This window comes from Euwallacea fornicatus, chromosome 25 (assembly GCF_040115645.1).
Source record: "Euwallacea fornicatus isolate EFF26 chromosome 25, ASM4011564v1, whole genome shotgun sequence".
Classification (NCBI taxonomy): domain Eukaryota; kingdom Metazoa; phylum Arthropoda; class Insecta; order Coleoptera; family Curculionidae; genus Euwallacea; species Euwallacea fornicatus.
Window position 1 is genome coordinate 357667 of NC_089565.1, and position 23274 is coordinate 380940.

The 23274-nt window shown below is 34.2% G+C and overlaps 1 protein-coding gene across 2 annotated transcripts in view; it reads right to left on the bottom strand.

Moving 5' to 3' along the window:
• Nucleotides 1-5500: 5500 nt before the first annotated feature.
• Nucleotides 5501-23274, bottom strand: part of Dora (Dorado) — a 49131-nt gene continuing 31357 nt past the window's right edge. For both annotated transcript variants that reach the window (XM_066296499.1, XM_066296498.1), the window contains exons 27-30: nt 20470-20989; nt 20233-20417; nt 20040-20179; nt 5501-18169 (exon numbers count right to left, since the gene is read on the bottom strand). In XM_066296499.1, the coding sequence (XP_066152596.1) occupies nt 18103-18169; nt 20040-20179; nt 20233-20417; nt 20470-20989 (912 nt within the window). In that variant the 3' untranslated portion in view covers nt 5501-18102. The remainder of the gene's footprint in view (nt 18170-20039; nt 20180-20232; nt 20418-20469; nt 20990-23274) is intronic.

Here is a 23274-nt window from a genome sequence, read left to right on the forward strand (position 1 = left end):
GCATACAACAAGAGTTAGACGTTCCTGTATCAGTGAGTATTATAAAACGAAGAGTAAGGGAAGCTGGTTTATATGGTAGAGAACCAACAAAAAAACCTTTCATATAAAAAAAAATAAAAAGGCCAGATTAAGGTTTGCGAGAGAGCGTGCTAACTGGTCATATGAAAAATGGAAAACTGTCCTTTTCTCTGATGAAAATCCATTGAAACTGTTCAAATCGGGTGGAATTGGTTGGGTAAGGAGGCGAATCAATGAAAGATTTAATCCGAAATGTGCAAAACCGACGGTCGAACATGGCGGTGGCGGTATTATGGTTTGGAGGGTTTGACATAGGTTCATTAGTAAAAATTGACGGCAATGTGAATCGATATGTTTATCAAGATATGTTGGAACATCACATGCTTCCCTGCAAAGAAGGAAATATAAGTTTGCGGTGGACGTTTCAAAACGACAACGACCCCAAACACACTGCTAAAATGATTAAAGAGTGGTTAAATGCACATACATAACTTCAATTTTATAGTTTGACCGGCCCAAAGTCCTGAGATGAATCTGATAGAGAATCTTTGGGATGAAATTGACAGAAGAATTCATAAAAAAAAACAAATCTAGTAGAATTATTCAAAGCAATTCAAAGTACTTGGAATTCAATATCTCAAGAATATATTGACAAACTATTAAAGTCCATAAACAACAGATGTTTGGAAATAATAAAAAATAAAAGATACGCTACTGGATACTAATTAAAATATTTAATTGTAAGTTAAATTATAACAAATGTTTTAGGTGCTTTACCTTTGGCCCTTATATTTTGGAATATTTTTTTTATTTGCACTTAAAAATATCTCACCTTTAATGAATTTATTTTTAATTTTAATTAACAACTATTGCAAAAGATCTCATCAATTTGATGCTGGTATGGAAACAAAAATCGAATTTGAAAAGTTGTTGTACATATGAGCAATAGTGTACATCAATTCGTGAGATATCTCTAGAATGTAAGATTCGATATTCATCAGGGCCTCAAGTTTAGAAAAACTTCTGTATTCTTATGGTATCAACACGTAATTAATGGAAATATTGAGAACGACCATCTTGTTCTCTGCAACCAAAAGCATTCTAAACTGTTTTCCTCATAAGGTTGTCCAATTGATTTGGGACAATATTATTTGTCGCCCTACGAACTTTTTCTTTTAATTCTTCCCTATCATTAGGAGTGGCGTGAACTTGTGCTTTTATATAATTTAATAAAACATTTCTACAAGTAGAAATAGTTTTCTCTTTAGTTCTGTCATTTGGAACTATTTTTTTCTAAATTTGAAAGTTTTTAATGAATTAACGGTTCATTTCTAAATGAACATACGTTGTGTTTGGAATCAAAAAGGAATTCAGGAAAAAGTAGTCTTTTAGGAAATCGCAATAAGCCACCATATTGCCATATGAAAAACGGGAGATGAGAAAAACTATTTTTCGGCATTTAAATTATTTACAAAAGAAAAAATACACAAATTAGTATTTTTCCTCACAATTCAAGCCAAAAATTATGCCTAATACGTATGCCTCAGCGGCATAGCTGGACATGAAAAAAAAACACAAAAAAAATATATATTTTTAGACTAAAAATAACCTGTAGATTCCAAAAAAATAAAAATTTGTAGGGCATTACAGTTAAAAATCGAAAATTGAGTAAATTTCCTGTTAAACCACAAGTGCTAGATAAACGCCATTAATGTTAATCAATCGGCTTTTTTCTCGTATTGCTTCCCTCCAAATTTCAACTTTCTAAGTTGAAAAACAAAAAAAGGTTATAAAAGCCAGCGACCTTCTTGAATCACCCAGTAGAGTATTTCATTTCTAATTGTTTTTGGTCACTTTTCGGTTGCCTAATGGCCGTCAAATTCGTCATTTAAGTCAAAATCATTCATTCGTTTTCTTGGCTCTGTACCCACTCTTAATTTTAAAATCTTTAAGTCTGTGTTTGTCCTTTCTTTAGCCGTTATTTATGCTTAAAAGACGTACAGTTTCACTATGGTCTTTTGGGTCTTAAAAAACTGTACAATAATTTAGGGGAATTCCTTGAATAGACGAAATGTTTGAGTTTTGGGTTAATTCAGACCATAAAACATCCGAATGTCGCATGTACCAGGTCTCTAAATATGAAACCGGAATTTGCCTCCAAATATCCCTAGTGGTCAATATAGGTACTATCTTATCGTGTTATTAGGGTACTATATCTCTTATTTACATCTGAGAATGATTTTCAAATCATAACAATACAGGTTCAATACTGCAGTACAGTTTGCAATAACTTTGAGTATGTCGAATTTTGTGCCTACAAATTACGATTTGCCGACAGCATTGATTTTCTGTTACCACTTGAAAAAAACGGCTGCAAATTCACATCGCATGCTTGTTGAAGCTTACGGTGAACATGCCCTTGGAAAATCACAGTGCTGTGAGTGGTTTAAAAAATTCAAAAGTGGCAATTTTGACGTCAATAACGAAGAGCGTGGAAAACCAGCTTTGTTAGATGAGGACGATACTCAAACGCAACAACAATTAGCGAACCAATTAAATGTGACACGAGAAGCCATTTCCATTCGTTTGAAAGCCATGGGAAAAATTCAGAAGATCGGAAAATGGGTTCCACATGAACTCAATGAAAGAAAGCAAGAAAATCGAAAAACCACTTGCCAATTGTTGCTTATCAGGTATAACAGAAAGTCATTTCTTCATCGAATTGTGACTGGTGACGAAAAATTGATCTATTTTAAGAATCCCAAACGTAAAAAATCATGGGTAACTCCAGGCGAACCATCAGAATCGTCAGCAAGACCAAATCGATATGGACGAAAAACAATGCTCTGTGCTTGATGGGATCAAAAAGGCGTAATTTATTATGAGCTGCTAAAACCTGGAGAAACAGTTAATACTGAGCGTTATCAACAACAAATGATAGACTTGCATCGAGCTTTGCGTGAAAGACGACCAGAATATCAAGAACGGCAACACAAGGTGATATTGCTTCATGATAATGCACCATCATACACTGCAAAACTGGTGAAGGAAACGATTGGGACGTTTCATCGGGAAGTACCATCGCATGCGGCTTATTCACCCGACTTAGCACCATCCGATTATCACTTATTTGCATCGATGGGACACGCTCTTGCAGAATGGCACTTCACCTCTTACGAAACAGTTCAAAAATGGCTCGATGAACGGTTTGCCTCAAAAGAACAACAGTTCTTTTAGCGTGGCATCCACAAATTGCCAGAGAGATGGGAAAAATGTATATGTAACGATGGGAAATATTTCGAATAAAACACACTGACTTTCAAAAAAACCGCAACACCAAGAAGAACACATCGTACACGTTCGGAATTCTGTCATTACGCTGGGTCGAGTAATAGATAAAAACGATCAAAATATCAAAAGAAAATTATTGTGAATTAGTGAAAAAATTTAATAATAATTTAATAATGGGTGGTATCTCCTCTTAAATTAATATATTCCTGTAAGCGACGTGGCATGCTTAAAATTAAATTGTCAATATCTTCCTGTGATATTGTATCCCAGGCAATCTGCATCTGCTCGCGGAGTTTATCTATGGTCTCTGGAGGGCGAGCTAAACGTTGAAGTCTCCGACCCATTATATCCCATTCATGCTCTATTGGGGACAAATCTGGAAACCGAGCTGGCCAAGGCAAAGTATCCAAATTTTCAGCTTCCAAATACCTCAAAGTATCGTTGGCTACATGTGGTCGCGCATTATCCTGTTGAAATTTGCTTCTAGGTTGGTCGTGCATGTATGGTACAAGAACCGGTTCTAAGACACTATTAATGTACCTCTGAGCATTTAATCTATCATAAATGAAAACAAGAGGAGACCGACTACCATACTGGATGGCACCGCAAACCATGACACCTGATGTTAAACCAGAATGACGCCTTTCCGAAAAGTCCAAATTTAATCGCTCTTCTCTGCTCCTTCTAACACGTAACCGTCCATCAGATCGCCATAAACAAAATTGGCTCTCATCACTGAACACGATTCTTCTCCACTCATCCACCCATTGTACTCTCAGACGACACCACTCCAGTCGGGCCACCCTGTGGTTTCGTGATAATGGAAGCCGAAGCATAGGACGATATGAATTTAGTCCAAAACTTCGAATTCCACGATACATCGTACTAAGGGAGACCCTTCGATTTAGGGTGGCTACCCAGTTAGCACCAAGAGACGGAATTGTTTCAAACGGGGCGCCTGTCGCTGAACGACGAAGTCGCCGGTCTTCGCGTTGGTTCGTCATTCTTGGACAGCCACTACCACGATGACGATTTACTGACCCTTCGTTAGACCAATCTCTCCAAGCTCTTAGCACTGTTGATGCGTTTCGATCCAATCTACGTGCAATTTCGCAGAAAGGTAAACCTGCCTCATGCATACCAACAATTCTCCCCCTTTCAAGGGGGGTTAACTGCCGATAAACTGCATTTTGGCGTACACGAGGCATTTTGCACTACCACACATTCAATATGGTACTAACAATACTACCTTTATTGCTATCCGCCTGTAAAAAAATTTGCAAAAAGAACGATCGTCACAGATAAAAAAGTAAAGAAAAACTTCATATCGCATTAAAATGCGAACTTGAAATTTGTATCGTTTTTTTCTCTTTACAAGTCTAAAATCATACCAAAATTTCAAATACATACAATGCGTTCTTCTTGGTGTTGCGGTTTTTTTGGAAGTCAGTGTATTTTTTATAATTATTGCGCAGCTAAGTGTAATGTACCTTTAGGCTACGCCTATGAATTTTCACTACCTTAGTGGTATTTCCAGGATGGTCATATGTCGGGAACCCATTATCTTCCAATAAGGGTTACCCTTTATAAAAACTTTCACTCCTCTTCCTCGTCAAGACAAAAGTCTAAAGTATCCACATTTTGCTAAAATCAGACTACAGCTGCAACACCCTCGTAAATTATCCTTTCTTACCATTGTCTCGACTTTACGGGTTAAGAATTTGGAAAGTTACCATCTGTGGGTTATCTTGCTTATTGCCTAAAACCGGAGCACGCCTATGGGTACTGGCCCCCATTTTTTTTGAGTACTTAAGATACCCCGAAGCTTGTAACAACCCCCATTTTTTTTAATTATGACGATACGAATGAAATAGCTCGACATTCCCGGAATCTTGTGAAATCCCGCATCCTTAACTCTTGACTCTCTCCATTGAAATGCCAGTTAAAGTCCAAGATCTTCAGTTTTGAAACGATTCAGGGTTGTGTGTGTCATAACGAGTGGAATAAAATCTACTAAAGTGTTCCCGAGTTTTGTTTCGCGAGTTCCATTACATAAGTTATACTTTTTATTAAAAGATTCCGGTTTCATATTTACAGACCTGGTACAGGCTTGTTTAGGTTCTTTCCGTGCCTCGTCAACAACACTGCTTGTGTGTTTGATGTTCATTACTGGTATTGAAAACAAGAAAAATGTGATAAGAAAAATTGTTTTATTTATGAATTTTAAGAATACAATAATGGACAGTAACAATATGAAGTATGTAATATTGTAACGCTACAATAGTCCGTACGCATAAACTAAGCGATTGTAGAGACATTCATGCACGTCAGTGTATAAAAAATATATGAAATAACTAAAACTAGCACGATTATATATTCACAAATATATTTGCTTAACTTCATAGTTGTTACCAAAGCGAGAGGTTGAAGAAAAGAAAGGGGTCGAATTGGTTTCGTCAACGAATCACCCGATGATTATTTAAACGAGCGGTAGATACAAGATATCTGACTAATGAAGTAGTAAGGAATTTCAAGGCACAATGTTTTCTTTTTATACGAGACGAACAACTTTTGAAAACACATTGTTCGTTATACCAACGTGCTATCAGAAATTGCAGCGATACTTTTAATTAGATCTAAATAGGGGGTCGCTGCCAAAACCAACTGCTAAAGCTTGTAAAACAACTTATAGACTTGAGATCACCCTTTGTTAATTGGCGACGCAAATATCCCCGGGAAATTGATAATGAGCGATCAATTTTCGATTTTTTTGAGCCACATGAACCAAGAAAACGTATACTAACTAAAAGCAGGTAGACCACACCTTATCCAATAAAAGTCGCAATGAAATACACATAACTCTAGACTAGTGTTTATCCTAAAGTAATAAATAAATAAAACAGTCATCGGGGACATTTCTTGTCTTAAGTCTTGCAATTGAAACACAACACATAAGGGTACAGACTACGAAGGGGAAATGTTTTTTTCTTTTTTCGTTTCGTATTTGAGCCAATTAAGCCACAAGAATCTCCAAGAGGGATCTAAAGTGTCACTTTAGAAACTACATTTTGCAGTAATTGAACGGGTGAAAATTGAGAATTGTCCGAAGATACTTTCAGTCAAAACATTACAATGCATGGGCTAGAAAAAGGGAATATCTGCGTGCTTTTTTATTTGAAAATTAACACTTTTTTAACATTTTCCTTTCTTAGCTTACACCCTTCACATTGAAACATAACCACAGAATAGTCTACACTCGAGAGCAAATTTAATGCTTTAATGTCAAACAGTACGTAATGCACACCTGCCTTCAAATACTCTGACTGCACAGGACACTTACTATTTCTCTAAAACATTAAACTTGGGGAAATGATTAATCCGTAACATACGTAATTTAAATCGATGCAGTACCAGTATCCTTTACATGGAGTCGCCACAGGACTCTATTCAGAACTCAGCGCCTCAACAATGCACTGACTACCTACATCCGATCAATGGTATTAACAATAAGTAGCGGAATGAAAGAAATGAATGAAGCCCTTGACGCCACTTTAATTAGAAACCACCCTGACTAACACCCTGACAGTAATTTAATACACCCACATCATTGTTGATAACAATAATGAGTCACTTAACTTTACGAGTCCTTAACCACTAAATATTCGGACGATATACAGGGTGTCCGGAAATAACGTTGAAATATTTTAGGAGGTGATTCTAGAAGTTAAAATAATAAATAAAGTTCTTATAAATATACCCCTAAAAATGCTTCTTAAAGGGGCTAGAACCCTTTAAAGGAGAACCTCTGAAGATGTTTTTTTCGCAATATTTTCGAAACGGTTTGTGTTAAAATTATGAAATTCGGAATATTTTAATAAGTTGAAATGGGAAAACTTCCTCTGTGTTAATAATTGCAAATTTTAGTCAGGGTCGTCACATACAGGGGGTCTTCTACATAAATCTTGTCTGTGACAATTATTTATTTTTAAAATCAAATTACCGATTCGCAAATATTTTTCAGTAAAAAAGGTCCTCTTATTTCATCTCCTTAGGAGAGACCATTGTCCAGAAAAATGGATTTTTATAAAATAAATGCGCCATTACAATAACATAGAAATGTACGATTTTCTATGAAAAAAAGAATAAGATGTATTGAGATGAACAGAGGCCATTTTCAACATTTGTCATGAGTAATAATTACTAATATTTGTCTTGTAATTGCTGGTTAATAAAAAAATATTTTTATTACAAGGATGCCTACTATGTTTGTTAAGGTACATTTCTACGTCTCTGTAATCGCATGCAGATTTATAAAAATCAATTTTTCTGGAAAACACTATCCAAACGAGATGAAAAAAGAGAACCTTTTTTACTGCAAAATCTTTGCGTATCAGTAATTTGATTTCAAAAATAAAGAATTGTCACAAACAAGATTTACGTAGAAGACCTCCGGTGTGTGACACCCCTAATTGAAATTTGCAATCATTAAAACAAAGAAAGTATTCCCATTCCAACTTATTAAAGAATACCGAATTTCATGATTTTAACACAAGTCGTTTTGAAAATATTGCGAAAAATACATCTTCAGGGGTCCTCCTTTAAAGGGTTTTAGCCCTTTTAAGAAACAATTTTGCGGCATGTTTATAAGAACTTTTTTTATTGTTTTAACCTCTAGAATCACCTAAAATATTTCAGGACAGTTATTTCCGGACTTCTTGTATAATTTTTTTATCGATAAATGATTTCTTTTTTATTGTTTTTTTCTCTTCTTCTTTAATATTGTCGTTGTATAATTTGTTTTAAACTGTCATGTGATACCAGTTTTGACTATGTCTAATCTGCTGCAGCTACAAAATTTAGCACATTTCGCTTAGAACTGAATGTTCGGACAAGCATATTTATATGCAATAAATTAAAATTCAAATTGTTAATTGCTTCAATTCATCATTACCTCAGATTTTATTACATTTGAAGCCGGTGATGTCGTTTCCAATATTACAACATCGACTCTTCCCATTGGACAGGATAAAAAAATTAAAAATGTAATTCATTACCATGTCTTCCGAAAATTTAAACAGAGGGTAGCAAGTTACTTTATTTTCTTCACCAATCTATTGAGTTATCAGTAGAAGTTACAGAAGAATCAGAAATGCAAAGAGCAATTGAGTTCTTCACGAGACGTTTAAGCAAGAGCGAACTCGGGAGTCAGGGAGGCATCTGTCTAATGTTACCGGTAAAGTTAAAGATAACTGAAAAATTCAAAAAAGCCCCAAAACACCTACTTATATATGTATTAAGACTGATTTTTGACGGTTTTCGACGTTTTGGACCAATAAAAATCACACATCACCGTAGTCAATTTCTCATAGAAAATTTTCCCCCACTTTCTGAGCATCGGTGATCGGTAGCAATTTGACTTTTTTTTGGTCGAAATATTGAAAACTTTCAAAAACTTTATTTAATTCACACGACTGGAAGTACTGCGAGCTCATTTTCGGGTCTTTGATAATCTTTATCATGGTAAAATCACAACCGGACCTTTGTATTCACTGTCGGTAATATTCAAGAGAGGCATTTGTGCCTACTGCTGAGTTCTATCTTGCGTAACTATCTCGCAAACCACCGTTTCTTTGATTTAAGTATTTTTTCAACATAATTGCTTTCGACAATTATCGCCGGTCAAGGTTTTGTCCCTCATATTTACATTTTTCATCTCTTCGTAACTTCTAATCGTATCCCAATGGGCGTCACGAAAAAACTATTCTAAGGCCATTTACTATTTTCATCTTAGATTTGCCTCAGCTGATTTTGCAATATTAGCAACAACATCAATTATTTCAAATATCATGATATTCCAATTCACGATGAGCAGAAAAATTAACATTTCTTGTTTTAAGGATTTTTTGTAATCTTAATAAGTTCGACCAAACATTAGGATGTCATTGAAATGCGTTAATGTGCTAAATAATAGTACATTATACATCAAGGTTATTTAGTACATTATAATGACCCGGACGTCAGGTTTAAAATATGTACCACTTAGCATTAAGGTATTTGAGACGTGAAGGTGTCATTCACAGCCGGGGTGTATACTAGTATATTATACGCTAAAGTTGTGAATTTAATTAAAGTTCTGATGTAAAAATGCTAAAATTGCAGTCATCCGAAAAATTAGTGATTTCGACTCGTATTTGTCTTTTGGAAAAAGTACCATTCTGTAGTCATTAGGTTTAGTAATTAAGGTGAAAAACGGCGAATCATAATAATGCATTAATGTCAGGCGAATAACAACAAAGGGTACGAGTTGCGCAATATCAAAAACCAGCGAGAATTACTGCTGGGTGAATACCTGCAAATTAGTAAAGTCATTTTACTGCAATTAATGTTTTTAATTCAAATGCTCCTTAATATTGTAGATACGAAACTTATGACTATAAGCATTCAAAGCGCCCCGTTTGAAGATGGTATCTGTGTTCCATACAGGCATAAAGATGTCCCATTGAGGAACATTGAGACAGCACGGGCTATTATGTAACAAGTGAAGAAACGTTTTGTGTAACAAGGGTTGTTTTACGGAACGATTGAAATGAGGTCGCGCAATATGTCACTAATTATACAAAATACCATTTTCCTAACTGAATTTCACACGTGACTTTTTTTTGCTATACTATGAACAAATCGGAAGAAAAAGTTGCGTCCGTGTTAGTAAAACTACATCAACCATTTATGTTATTGACCTCATTTATTAATTGAGTTATAAAATCAAACCTATTTGGTCACCGGTTTTGATTAAGAAAACTTTTTTGTTCCAAACATTTTTAAAACTGTTCTTCTAGTTAAATCCATTGTTGACTTATGAGGCTACTTGGGCCTAAAAGTGAGGGGTTCCTTCTCATGAATTTCTTGATTAACTTATTGTCAAGTAGTAAGTACTAATATGATGTTTAGCATTAATGTTGCAATTTGCCCCATGGGTAACTCATACTATTACTATCTCTACTTTAAATTACACCTCTGTGAAAATGAAAAAAATAGAGAAAAAAATCTATCATACCTTGCTTCATGTCATCTCTTCACACCAACAGTTGTGAAACACGTCTTTAGTTCTTTTTAACCTGGCTGCTTTTTTGTGACTGAGCTCCCTAAATTCTGCTTGCATATGAAAGTCATCACAAGTACAATTAGTAACAATGTATTGGACAAATTTGAGAGCCAAGTTGGTGGACTACCGATGTTTCGACATATATTTCAGTTTTCTCCAACGCTTTCTCACTGTTCGTCACTGTGAAAAGGCTTTTCCAAAACATCCGAACACGAGAGGGAACACTGCTAAGAAAAATGAATTATTGCTTTAACAAACATTGATTTACACTTATTACTTATTAGACGTACTTCCAAGAGAATTTCGCATGGAGTCGCGTCTTGGTTTGATTAATGTTTGTAATTTCCTCGTTTTTCATTTTGAGGATTTTATATCAGATATTTCTCCACATTTACCATTCTAAATAGATATGAAATTTGCTAATTACCCAAATTTCACGTAACAGTTTGCGTATTCTCAAAATAACCAAACTTCGGAATTAACGCATTGGTCATTTTTGAAATAGCACGTGGTGCGCAGGTGATGTGTCGCGTGTGTAGCAAAATTCCTTCATCTAATTGAGGATTAAATGTTCCTACATCACTGAGAGACTCCCATTTTCGTCTGTTAAAGAAGTGACATTCGGCGTTTACCCCTGTAGTCTGGAAAGTGTCTGGTACGACAGTCCCAGGGGACAATAACAAAATTACTTGCATTAATGCAATGCCAGGAAATACATGAATAAACTCAAAAAAATTTTATACTTTTCTATTGACCATTTCATGCGAATAATGCTAAGTGAATACACGAATTCCTGGATTAAATCGATTCTTTTTATCGAACCGGCACCATTTTTTTGTTTTTTTTCTACGCTTTAGTAGGTGTCGACCAAAATATCTCCTGATACTTACACTTATGAAAAACGTTTGTTTCCAGTCTCAAAACAATGAAAGTGGTCATATATGCCCAACATATCAGAGAACTTTTTTACGCGTACATTTCAGTTTAATTTTTGGTTTTTACGTTAACTTTAATATTTAGAGGTAAACGAAAGTGTTGGTAAAATTGTAACAAGTATGCCTGTACGATAAAGCTAAGAAATTTCAACTCTCAGTTAATGCACTAAAAATAAATATTAAAATCTTATTTCAAAGTTTTTCGCCAAATACGGTTTAAGTAGATCTCTCTGCTTGTAACGTGGTAAATAGTACTTAGTGTATGTGAAGTAACCTACACTTTCAAAGCTACAGTTGCTGCCTATCCTAACCCCTACTGGAAGTATCTTTTTAACGATCCCTTTTTATTACGTTTGATTATAAGGATTAACCCTACCCCCAGTCCAGCATATGGATTTTCAATTTTTGTGGTCAAAAATTGAAAAAATTACAAATTTTGTGCAAAACATAAAAAGTTAATTCTGGGGAAGTGCTCATTCTTTTTCAAGGAATTATATTTTTTAAACCGTAATTAGAAATCTAGACCAGCCTTACCTCTGCACAATCATTTTTTAGAAGTACCGTTAGGTCATTTTAAATATCAATCCAAATTTCTTCAAACAAACTGTGAATTTAAGGAAATTTGCAAATTGACATCAAACAACAGATCGTTTCTATGATTTTACTTTTTATAATTATCTCCACAACAAATTTCAGCATTTTTTTTGTTTTTTTAATGAAAAAAAAATCACTTTCACCTAAATCATAAAACTTACTGTTGCAATGTTAGAACCCAAAATTGATAAAAAAATCCGAAAAAATTCCATTGTTCTCGTAAGAAATAAAATATTTTCTTCTGTAACACTTACATCTTGCGTGTTAGCAAAAATTTTACATCGTATTTAGATTCCTTATAAAAAAAGTGCCCCAACAACGTCTTAGTTTCATCTTTCTGCGAGAAGCACTTCTTATACTACTCGAGAAAAACGAAGTTTAAAACATTCTGCCTTTCGTTGCAATCTCCGGAAGTATTCGGTATTTCGCCAATATTCAAACAGATTCAAAATGAACATTATTTTGCGCATATTGGCCTTAATTGAACCGTCCTGCATCTCTTATGATGCAGAAAATTTTCTAAACTTAATCATTCACTTAACCAATCAGAGAAACTCAGCACATGCCTATTAAAATTTGGCAATAGCTCAATTTCTATAACTTCACTGATTTGACAAATTTTGAAACCGCTACGGTGCTTAATTTTTACAGAGGAAAAGCAGTTGCATTACAGTGCAAAGATTTTCAATAAGTGGGAGTAACATATAAATATCCTTATTGAGTTGACGGTCCTAAATTATGATTTGTCAAATAACAATAGTTAAAATTACGTAGAGACAAAGTATTGTCTAAAAAAATCCCGAATAGATAGTAAGATAGCATGTAAAGACTACAACTGAAAACTATAAGTAAACAAAAAATTTTAATTGGAGTTTTCCGGTCACATTTACTCTCCCTGGTTCCCTAATATATGTATATATAAAATATTGATAACAATATTGATTAATTTCTCTAAAACTTGCAATAAATATAATGATACACTTTGAATTTAAAGAAAATCGATCAAAGTCTATAGTGGTCTAGTTACAGCAATTAGCATTAAAGAGTGCTAGTGCTCATCCGAAGCCATACCTGAAGGATATTATTCCACTAATTTGCCTTATCCATTTATTATTATTTAACAAGCTCATATATCATAGATGATGTGGATGTGGTGAGAGACATCACATTTTGATTCTTACTTCTTAGAAATGAAACACTTTCAACATGAATAACTATGAAAGGTAGTACCTTGCAATGACTATATAATCAATAAAAAAGTAAGTTAAACAATCCGAAACTAACAAAACTATTTCTTTTTAGAAGAACAATACATAAGCATTGTTTACTAGTTGCATTTACGATTTAGGAAATTGAACTTTGAATCCTGCGAACTTGCATCGGTTTATAAAAAACGGACTTCCGGTTGATTTCATTTTTTATTTCACTCTGTATTTCGATTTTCAAAATTACATCATTATTGGCCACTTTCAATTACTTTAAATAAAAAAGTGCAAATTTTTGCAATATTAAAAAAATACACTTTTCCAAATATGAAAATGTGACTTTGATCGTTTTTCCCTAGTAATTTTCTAGCAATTACTTTATTGTTTTAAAATATAAGTCTTATAAGGCTTACCAGTCCAAGTCTGCAATTGGCCGTGTACGACATTGAGCCTTATCTAGCGTGCATTTCATATTATTATATTTTCATGATTGAGTTACAAATTTATAATAATAAATTAGAATATCAATATCCGGATAACCCGCTACACAATCCACTTAACTAATTACTATTCGAACACACACAGATGATAAGAATAACTAAAGGACTGTAAAAAATTCAGGCAATATGGAAAGTAAATTGTCACAACTGGACCATCTTGAACCATCTCTGATATAAGACAAAAACACAATTCTGTTCTTTTTTCTTTAATCACTCTATTGGAACATTTCTACGTTTATTTATTTCTTTTCTTTGCATTTTATGAATATTAATTTATGTATTTAGCTTAAAATTTAGCTCAAAAAACAATGAAAAGTTTTGTTCCTAATACACAGCCGTAGCAAAGCTACTTAAGTAACCGTGAAATGTCAATTTTTTTTATGTTGTTGATGCTTTTTTCCGGGATTTATCCAATATAGCATTAACGTTATAAAACTGTTATATTAAAATGTTACAGTATCGTTCGTTTCATCCAATGTTTATTTCGGAAGTGTGCATTACTACATGAAAATACACGCTATCATGAAACAGCAAAATGCAAAGAATGGTATGGAAAGGATTTTCATTTCATTAACGTCAAAACAGTACCGTAAAGTAGTCATTTCGGCTGCGAAATAAAAAAAAAACATTTTATATTCCATACAGAGAATAGAAGCAGCTTTTTTATTTTTGCAGTCAGACATTTTACATTCTAGCAGCCGCCAGTTAGTTCCGCCAATAGCTACAGAACGGGTTTGAAACGCCCCTTACAAAAGTACACATTTTTCCCAGTTTTTCGAAAAATGAGGATGATAACAAAATTATTTGTTAAGATTTTAAAGCAATAAAAAACTCGCAAGACCCGTTTTAATACGGCAAAATCACCATATTGCCACATTCACCACATACTATTCTCTCTGAGTACTCAAATATTACTACTTAATTATTTCTTGAACAAAAATATAGTAAAAGTGTCTTACATATGGAGTACCTGCTACTTATAATCCATAGAAATATAAGAATTGTTTAACTTTTAATTATATTTTTAAATTTACCAAAATACACTGTATATATGCTACAAGAAACCACAAACATTCAAATTTGATTGAAATTAAACAATACTTTTCTGTATGACTCTATTCAATATTGTAGGCTTTCAGATTTCTCGGCACTAAGTTCAGATGACACCTACATGTCTCACACACATACATATGATATTTATACAGTATGTCTCGGATTTTAATGCACGATTTTCAATTATGTATTTCATATCCGAAAATAACCATTGTTTGCTATATAAGCTATGTTCCAAAAATGCTTAATTATGGAAATACGGGGTGTTATAGATTGTTTTATGTAGAAAAAATCAAATCATATATCTATTCGAAACGTTTTGAAATGCTTTGACTATCGATAACTAAAGATGTAGGTTTTGCAAGAAAAATTAATATTTATTAATTTCACGGGTTCGCATACTTGCAGGACATTGATTTTTTTAAAGAAAAAAAGATATACCGGTAGTGTTTTCGGAAAGTAAAAACTATTTTGTAATTCACTCATAATTTTTCAATAAAAAAAGCTTTCTTCATATCTTTTTTGTGCGACACGCCTTTCTTGGTGTACGACTCTTTTACAAAGCTCTCAGCCTTATGCCATTCTTTACTTATAAAATTTAACTATGGATTTCCTTCATGAAACACTTTTGAAATATAGCTTATATAACACTCTTGAGTTACTTTCGGACGGAAAATGTGTGATTAAAGTTTGTGCATTATAACCTGAAACGCCATGTATATCTGTAGCCTGAGGTTCAACTGGCACAATATTAATTATTACAATTAATTCTTACCTATTGAGTTTTTCATGTTAACCTTTCGATTGTCATCAGTGAAATGTAATAGTGATATTAGACACCATCTTCAAACCGTATATCGGATATTCACGCGCAAAAAATCCACTCGGTACCCATAATTGCATCAGTGCTATCGAAATAAAATTGAACTACTTATGTACTAACTTATGTTTCTCATGGACACTAATGTTACTCAATTACTGTCTAAGGATTCCTTATTTAGCGAAGAAATTCAGTTAAAATTAACAATTTCTAAGCTAAATTGTTGGTTATCTGAACTATACGACCACTAGCGCAGTAAATGGTCTCTTAGTTTTGCAAGATAGGCAGGCAGGAGCACGGATAGGAATGTGACAAAGTAGGATGCTACTTATGAGTTTATGTTTCATGATTAACAATTTAATATACAGGTTGTTCCTTAATTAATGGTACATAGCAAAACTACAGATTCCTCATGTAAGAATATTAAGAGGTAACGTAAATGTGTAAATTAAAATGTAATTAATCATATTTGTATCCAAAAGTAAAAAAGAACCAAAATACAGGATGATAAAACTTAACAATTATTTTTAGACTTTTTAAAATAATTATTGAACATAATTAACCTAAACTAAATTTCATACTCGGCATTTTCTTAAAGTGGAAAATTGAAATTTTAATCAAAGTTTCAATACAAATCAAACACTTGACATCGAAAATTAAATTAAAGTTCAATTTTTAACCCCAAGAAAATATCCAATATTACATTTAGTCCCATGTGCTAGTTTTGTTCCAGAATCATTTACACGTGTAAAAATAATGTTTAACTTTGCCACTTTTTATTTCGATAATTACCAACTTTACGCTTTAACTAAATTCGGTTAAATCTTAATATTTTTTCATAAGGCCTCTGTAATTCAGTTATGTATAACTAATCATGGGGCAGCCTATATAGCCAATATAGGGAATGGTAATCTAATCATACACTGTTACTTTTCTGGTACAAGGTCAGTAGTAAAACCTGCCTAAGTTCTGCTATATTTTGATATCCCAACGTGGGTTTTCGCATGGAATGTTGTTCTTTGAATGGTATGGAAAATTCACAACTTGCTAAAGAAGAATTCTTTTGTAAGGATTTTTAAATAATTTATTCTGCAGCACCCAAATTCGGAGGGCATTTGCGATATGTCGGTTTTTAGGAATATATACGGACAGCGCAGTTTTTAAGATTACATATATAGCGAGAGAAAAAACCGACATAAATATAGGCAATTAATCTGGCAAACATAGTTAGAAATATAATTCCAGAGTTCAATTTTAAAAATATGGGAACCAGTACGGTAAAGCGATACAACCAATTTCTCACCTCTATCTGTATCAGGTAGAGGTGATCTGCGGTTGCGGCGGGGTGAATTGTAAATTTGTTAAATAAATACTGGCGTCAATTTAGATCAGCTAACTTGAATGGCTTGAAAGGAGAACTCACCGCTTGAGAAATTAACATGAATTGTCATATTTTTCGAGATCAAACTACCAGCAAAAATTTATGATTACCTCCTTTCTACTAGTAAATTTAACAAAACAAGTATTAATCAAACTTTGATATTCTGGTATGAAACAAAAATGTGACAACGTTGTTCCAGAGTCAATAGTAACCCACACAGAAGGAAACCGTCATAATTTAAATTACCTTGTATGCAAGTCGTTATGGAGATAACAGTAATAATGCATGAAAAGACACTATGTATATGCTTGGTTAGTTTGCTTTATAAAATTGAACGAAAACTTCCTACACTACAATTTTAATAAACTGGGACATAAACAAAAATGGTCGTAGAGTCCAAATTACAACCTTAAAATAAGCACTAATTAATTTTAAAAATCTTATACGTAGCAAATATTGCTTTTCGTAGATAGTTCCGTATCAGTCGAATCAGCTGTCCGGAAATCCGCTCTTCGAGTCTTTGCTACCTTCTCGGTTATTTCTGAACGTGCTCCCCCTTAAACCCGATCCACTCGGTAAATCCAAACGAACAAATCTAGAACTAAACCTAGGGTCGACTTCTTGGATTTCCTCGCCTACCTTTCTCCCTCTGTACACGATATTTTGATATTCGGCTGGAGTCAACGCGCTTTCGGTTTGTAACTTTTCCGATACTACGTGTGCAGGCAGGATATACGCTGCGGCACCTTCAGCGCCATTGGGAGGTCGGATAGCCAAAGGATGACTTTGGGGGGTTAAAATACACGGCACATTATACCCTTGACTCGGATGGTGCTCCATTTCTGGCAAAAACCGTGGAGGGAGAATCCGAAGTGCAGGGGGAGGACAGTTCTCGAAATTCACCGGGACCATTAAAGCCGTAGGAGGGGGATCGCCGTTATCGACCAGATGCGGGAAAATGGCGGGAGAGCCGATCATTTGCGGACCTCCTCCTTCAGGCAACACGTTCGCTTGTAACGGGTGCGGATTAGTGTCGAGAACAGATTGACCGGGAACAACGGCATTTTCGAGATCAGGATAAGTGGTCAACACCACTGGGCGGAGGGTGGACGCCTGTTGTATAGTTACGTCTATGCTATCTGTGTCCGTGAGAGAAAGTCGCCGAAATGTGCAACTAATCTGGGGCACGAGATCAGGCCTTTGTCATTTGGAATTCGCTTGGAGAGCTTGGTTGATCTGCTGCCAAAGATCTTTTTTACAAGATTTGGACCTAAAACGTAAAATGAGAAAGGGTGATTTTTTTATCTTTTTTTTTCATTTATCAATTATGTTTGACATTTCAAGAATGCAACACTAGAAGGTGTATTATGAAAAATAATTGTTTCGTCTCGGTATCTCCATAGTAGTAGCTTTTTTCCAACAACTCATGTTAAAAGCTTCCAATCCTCATCAACTAAAATGGAGAATTTATATACTGTTTCAAGCATTTTAAATCTTGGTAATCGATAAACTTTAATTCGGTTAATTTCGTTTGTATAACAATTTTTTTCTAAGTTCTGAAGACGATAACAAATTCGTCACCGAAATGTTAACAAGGGTTTTCATTCAAGCCCTCAGTAAAGCACGAATGTTATTCGCTTTTAGTTTTAACTGAGAACAGTATGCAATTTCACCGCTTCATTAACCCCTATTTGTGTGTAAAATGCCATTTCTAAACAAAATAAGAAAAAATTATATGTTGTTTTAACCATGAATCGTTATCCTAAAATCCAATATTTTGACTTACTTCATATCATCGTTCACTAGAATCTAAAGAAAAACAACACCTACACCTTATACAGGGTGTTTCCTAACTACGTGTAAAAAATTTAAAGGCGTAATCCTCGACTGATTTTGAGTCAAAAATGTCTAATAAACATATGTTCGCAAATGCCTTGTTTCCAAGATACAGGGTGTTGACTGAAAGACGTTGAAAAAGGTTTTAAAGGTTTCTAAAGGTTTGGTGGTATTTACCAACTTGTTTATTGTTAGTTTTTTTTGCTACTTCCACTACTATAAACAAGATAGTCAGTGTTATTTTGGTGTTTTACTCTCTAAAGTGAAAGAATTTAATTCTGTGTCCCAAAAATCAGATTATACCTCAGTTTTGAAAATTTTTCAAATGCCTAATTACACTAATCAAGAAATGGCCAATATGGTTTTTGTTTACGGCCTTGCTGATGGTAAGTGTTTGGCAGCGAGGCGCATTTACATGGAAAGGTTTCCAAACCACCAAGCTCCCAACCACGAAACCTTAATGATGAGTAATTATTATGAGTAATGGTAGTAATTTTCAGCAATTCTTATAATTAATCATTAAAGCATTCCTCCAAAAAATTGTCTTTTCTAAAATTCAAACACCCAAATTGAGTCATTTTGGAAATAAAATCTCTTTTTCTTGTCACATTTCAACACCCTGTATCTTGGAAACAAGGCATTTGCGGACATATGTTTATTAGACATTTTTGACTCCAAATCAGTCGAGGATTACGCCTTTAAATTTTTTACACGTAGTTAGGAAACACCCTGTATATACAATACAAGGTATTCGGTAATCACATTCTGCTTTAAAAAATCAAAGTTTATTGTAAATAGCTACTTTGCAGTTTATCATCGTGTAGTTGTCAATGGAATACAGTTACATTTTCAATTCGATAGCATTCTATATTTGATGTTCTCGAAAACACATAATAATCAATTTCTTCAATGAACAATCTCACAAAAACAAACTAACTAAATACCTTTCAAAAATTTGACCAATAATTTTCATTTAGTTATTGCTATCCAAAGCCATACTATCTTTGGATATAGCAGTCATAATTACTTTACGGTTTTCCACTATTATTGTACTCGACAAAATATTGCATTCTTTGACACACTGTGTTTTCGTTTGATAATTTTTAATTACATTTTTTGAATAAAATCTTTAAAGTCTCAGTGTAACAAGATTAAAATATTTGCTCGTTGGTATGTTATAAGAGTGATTGATAATAATCACAGCGTAACAATAAGATATCAGTATCGCATGTTGAAATATCAAGTTTCCCACATGAATGGAATTGTCAAAGAAATATTTTCAATGGTGTTATGTGGCAACTTACCGTCTTATTGAGGACAACCACTCTTTGAACTGCACGTTCCCTTCTGGCGTAATTTGGAAGGCAGCTCTGGCAGCCAAAACGATACTTACGAAATCTTCGTAGTCTGCTGTGGTCAAATGGTACAACTTCTGGTGCATACACTATGGACAAAACTTTATGAGATCAGCCAAATAAAATCTCCACAAGTTATTACCTGTATATACATTTGTTGACACTTGTTAACCAAAGGCAACAATGCCGTGCGCAAGTGCTGCATGACCAGGCCGGGATTATTACGGGACAAGTGCTGCGCTGCTTCAATGGCCACGTCATGCAACACAAACGGACTAACTATTGAGTTCACCACGCAGACGCAAAAATGATGCAAATGGTGAGTACCTAAACATACCAATGAATAAATAGCCGACATCTCTTTCGAAGACAATCTTACTCAAATTCTTCGATATCCTCAACAGCCATTTAACGTCTTCGCCGTAGGGAGGATTTCTCGCATATTTAGCCTGTGGCCTGTCATCGTGGACTCGTCTAGCCAAAGTGTCCAACGCTAACATGCCGACCCGATAAGCTGTCAATAAGTAACGCAACTGTATCTGATTTAGTTGCTGCGGCCGATGGGGCCGTATAAATGCCGCTTGGGGCGGATGAGGTGCCACTCCAACTGGATGTGGTTGCGGGTACATGTGCTGCGGAACGGGCCTCGGAGCTTGAGGAGGTGGTTGTCCAATGGCCATAGGTGCAGGCGCGCCGAAATATTGTAAGTGAGGGGCGTGAGATGTGGGTGGCGGCGGGGCAGCTCCAGGCGGTGGAGGACTTGAATATACAGCTGCTTGAGGTTGCGGAATTTGACTGGGGACTGTCGGATTGACATATTGAGGTGGAGGGGCGACATATTGCGGCGGAGTCTGCATAGTGTAAGGAGCAGTTGCAGGAGGTGTATTTGAAAACGGCACCTGCGCAGAATACAAGAACGTATTTAAATTGGGAAAAATGTTTCTGGCACTTACAAAATTAAAATATTAAGTGAATAAGTTAATCTACTACACTTTTGCCAGATTATTCCGGTATATGTTCGACTCATGGCAATGTTGGCATGTTCGATTCATTTCAACAATCTTATTATGTCAATAGTAAATAAGGAATAAATGTATGAGGAAAATGTTAACTGTAAAACATCAATATTTGAACCTGGAATACTTATAAATGGAATTTTGAATGTTTTCAAAATATAGTCAAAATTTTCTAATGGATTAAAAAACTAGAAATATACGAGATGTTCTATTTCTATATGTACTTAAGATCAAACTGTCAGATTGATTGCTCTGTATATGTAGATTTTATGTAAAAGAGGACGCAATTGGAAAAAAAATTCGGGAAACTAACCTGGGTTTTTTTTAATGTTAGTCAGGGGAATTGTATAAAAAAGCCAAAAACCATTGATTCAATGATTTTCAAAAGATCACGTTAATATTTGAAATCTAACATGTTTATACAGAGTATCCTATTTAAAGCTGTGATTGAAGATTCCTCAAAAACAGTACGTTGTATAAAAAAGTTTGTCCGATAAGGAGGAGGACATATCATGAAGATAATAACTTTTAGCCAAAACGTCATTTTAAGGTCATCTCAACTGCAACTTTTTTTTCAAATGACAATTGATTCAATGACAACAAATGACCTCATATTTTTTGCAGATCTTTGTAGACCTTCGAACACTAAATATCTTTTATTTCAACAGTTTTTGCTATTAGGCGGTTTTCTGTAGCGATTTATTTTTGTGCAAAATTTTGAGATAGTCGAAATAATTGAATTTTTTTTGTAGAAGTTATTCAATGCACATTTTTCATGAAAATTTTTTTTTTTTATTTTGCAAGTTAATTTAAAATTTTGATTTGAGAAACTTATTAATTGACATGCATTTTCAATTCTCCTTTTCGTGTCATCTGCAGTTGTTATTTCTTCACAAACTTTGTCCTTCAAATCAGGCCAAGTCGCCAAGTCACTGGACCGCCCTGTCCAATCCATGGATCTGGATACATTTCATCCAGAACCTTACGAGACATTCTAGAAAAATGGGTTTGACAGCGGTCATGCTGATACCACATCACCCGTCTAACGGCAAGTAGAACGTTTTCTAACAATTTTCGGAAGATTATTATGCAAAAAATTGCGTAACATTTCTCCATTCAAGTTTCCTTCAATGAAACTAGGTCTAATTAAGTATTCCCCAATAATACCGCAAAATACATTCACTGAGCATGGTCTTTGATCTACAACTTCTCTAAGCCAATGTGGGTTTACAGCACACCAAAAATGCAGATTATGGCGATTCACTGCACCATGATTTTTGAATGTGGATTGATCCGAAAACAAAACGTTGGACAAGAAATTTGCATTTTGATTTAATTGCTGCCTTGTCCAATTATAAAAATTTACTCGATTTTCAAACTCAGTTTCATGGAGTTCCTGATATAAAGAAATGTGGTAAGGATGGCATTTACTCACATTCAAAATTCTTTAAACATTTGTCTTTGATATTCCTGAGTCGGCAGCAATTTGACAACAATTTTCATGGGGATCGAAGGCAAAAGCTTCAAAAACTGTTATTTGATTTTGCCTTCATATGTTGCACTTCCGGAGCTGTTGCGGTTTTTTTGTTTCCAACGTTTTCGTTTTTGTGAATTTTTTAATGACTGTTGAAAGTCTCTCGACAGGGGAGACTTTCATTTGGAAATTTTTCAGCATAAAATTTTACTATTCGACTAACATTTCTTCTAGTTTCTCCATAAATAAAAACCATTTCTAATTTTTCATCCAAGATGTAGAGATTCATTTCAATTTTTGGATTTTGAAATATAAAGAATAATTTTTGAATAATTTCGTACAAAACAATTAGATTGATTGTCAAAAAAAGAATATCGATTTCGTGTAGATCTTGTTATAAAATAGACTAACAAGAGGTAATTTAAGAAAATATATTTTTTTCATATAAATATTTTTTTTTTAATTAGATAGAAGGATTGTTATGAGTGTTAAACAGAATATGCATCGCAAAACTTTTTTAGAAAAAAAAATGCAATCATTTTGACAATCTCAAAAATTGGACAAAAATCAGAGATAACTGCAACAAAACGTCTAATAAAAAAATTTGTTCAAATAAAATATATTCATTTTTTGAAGATCTACAAGGATCTGCAAAAAAACACGGGGTTGCCAATTGGAAAAAAGATGCCCTTGA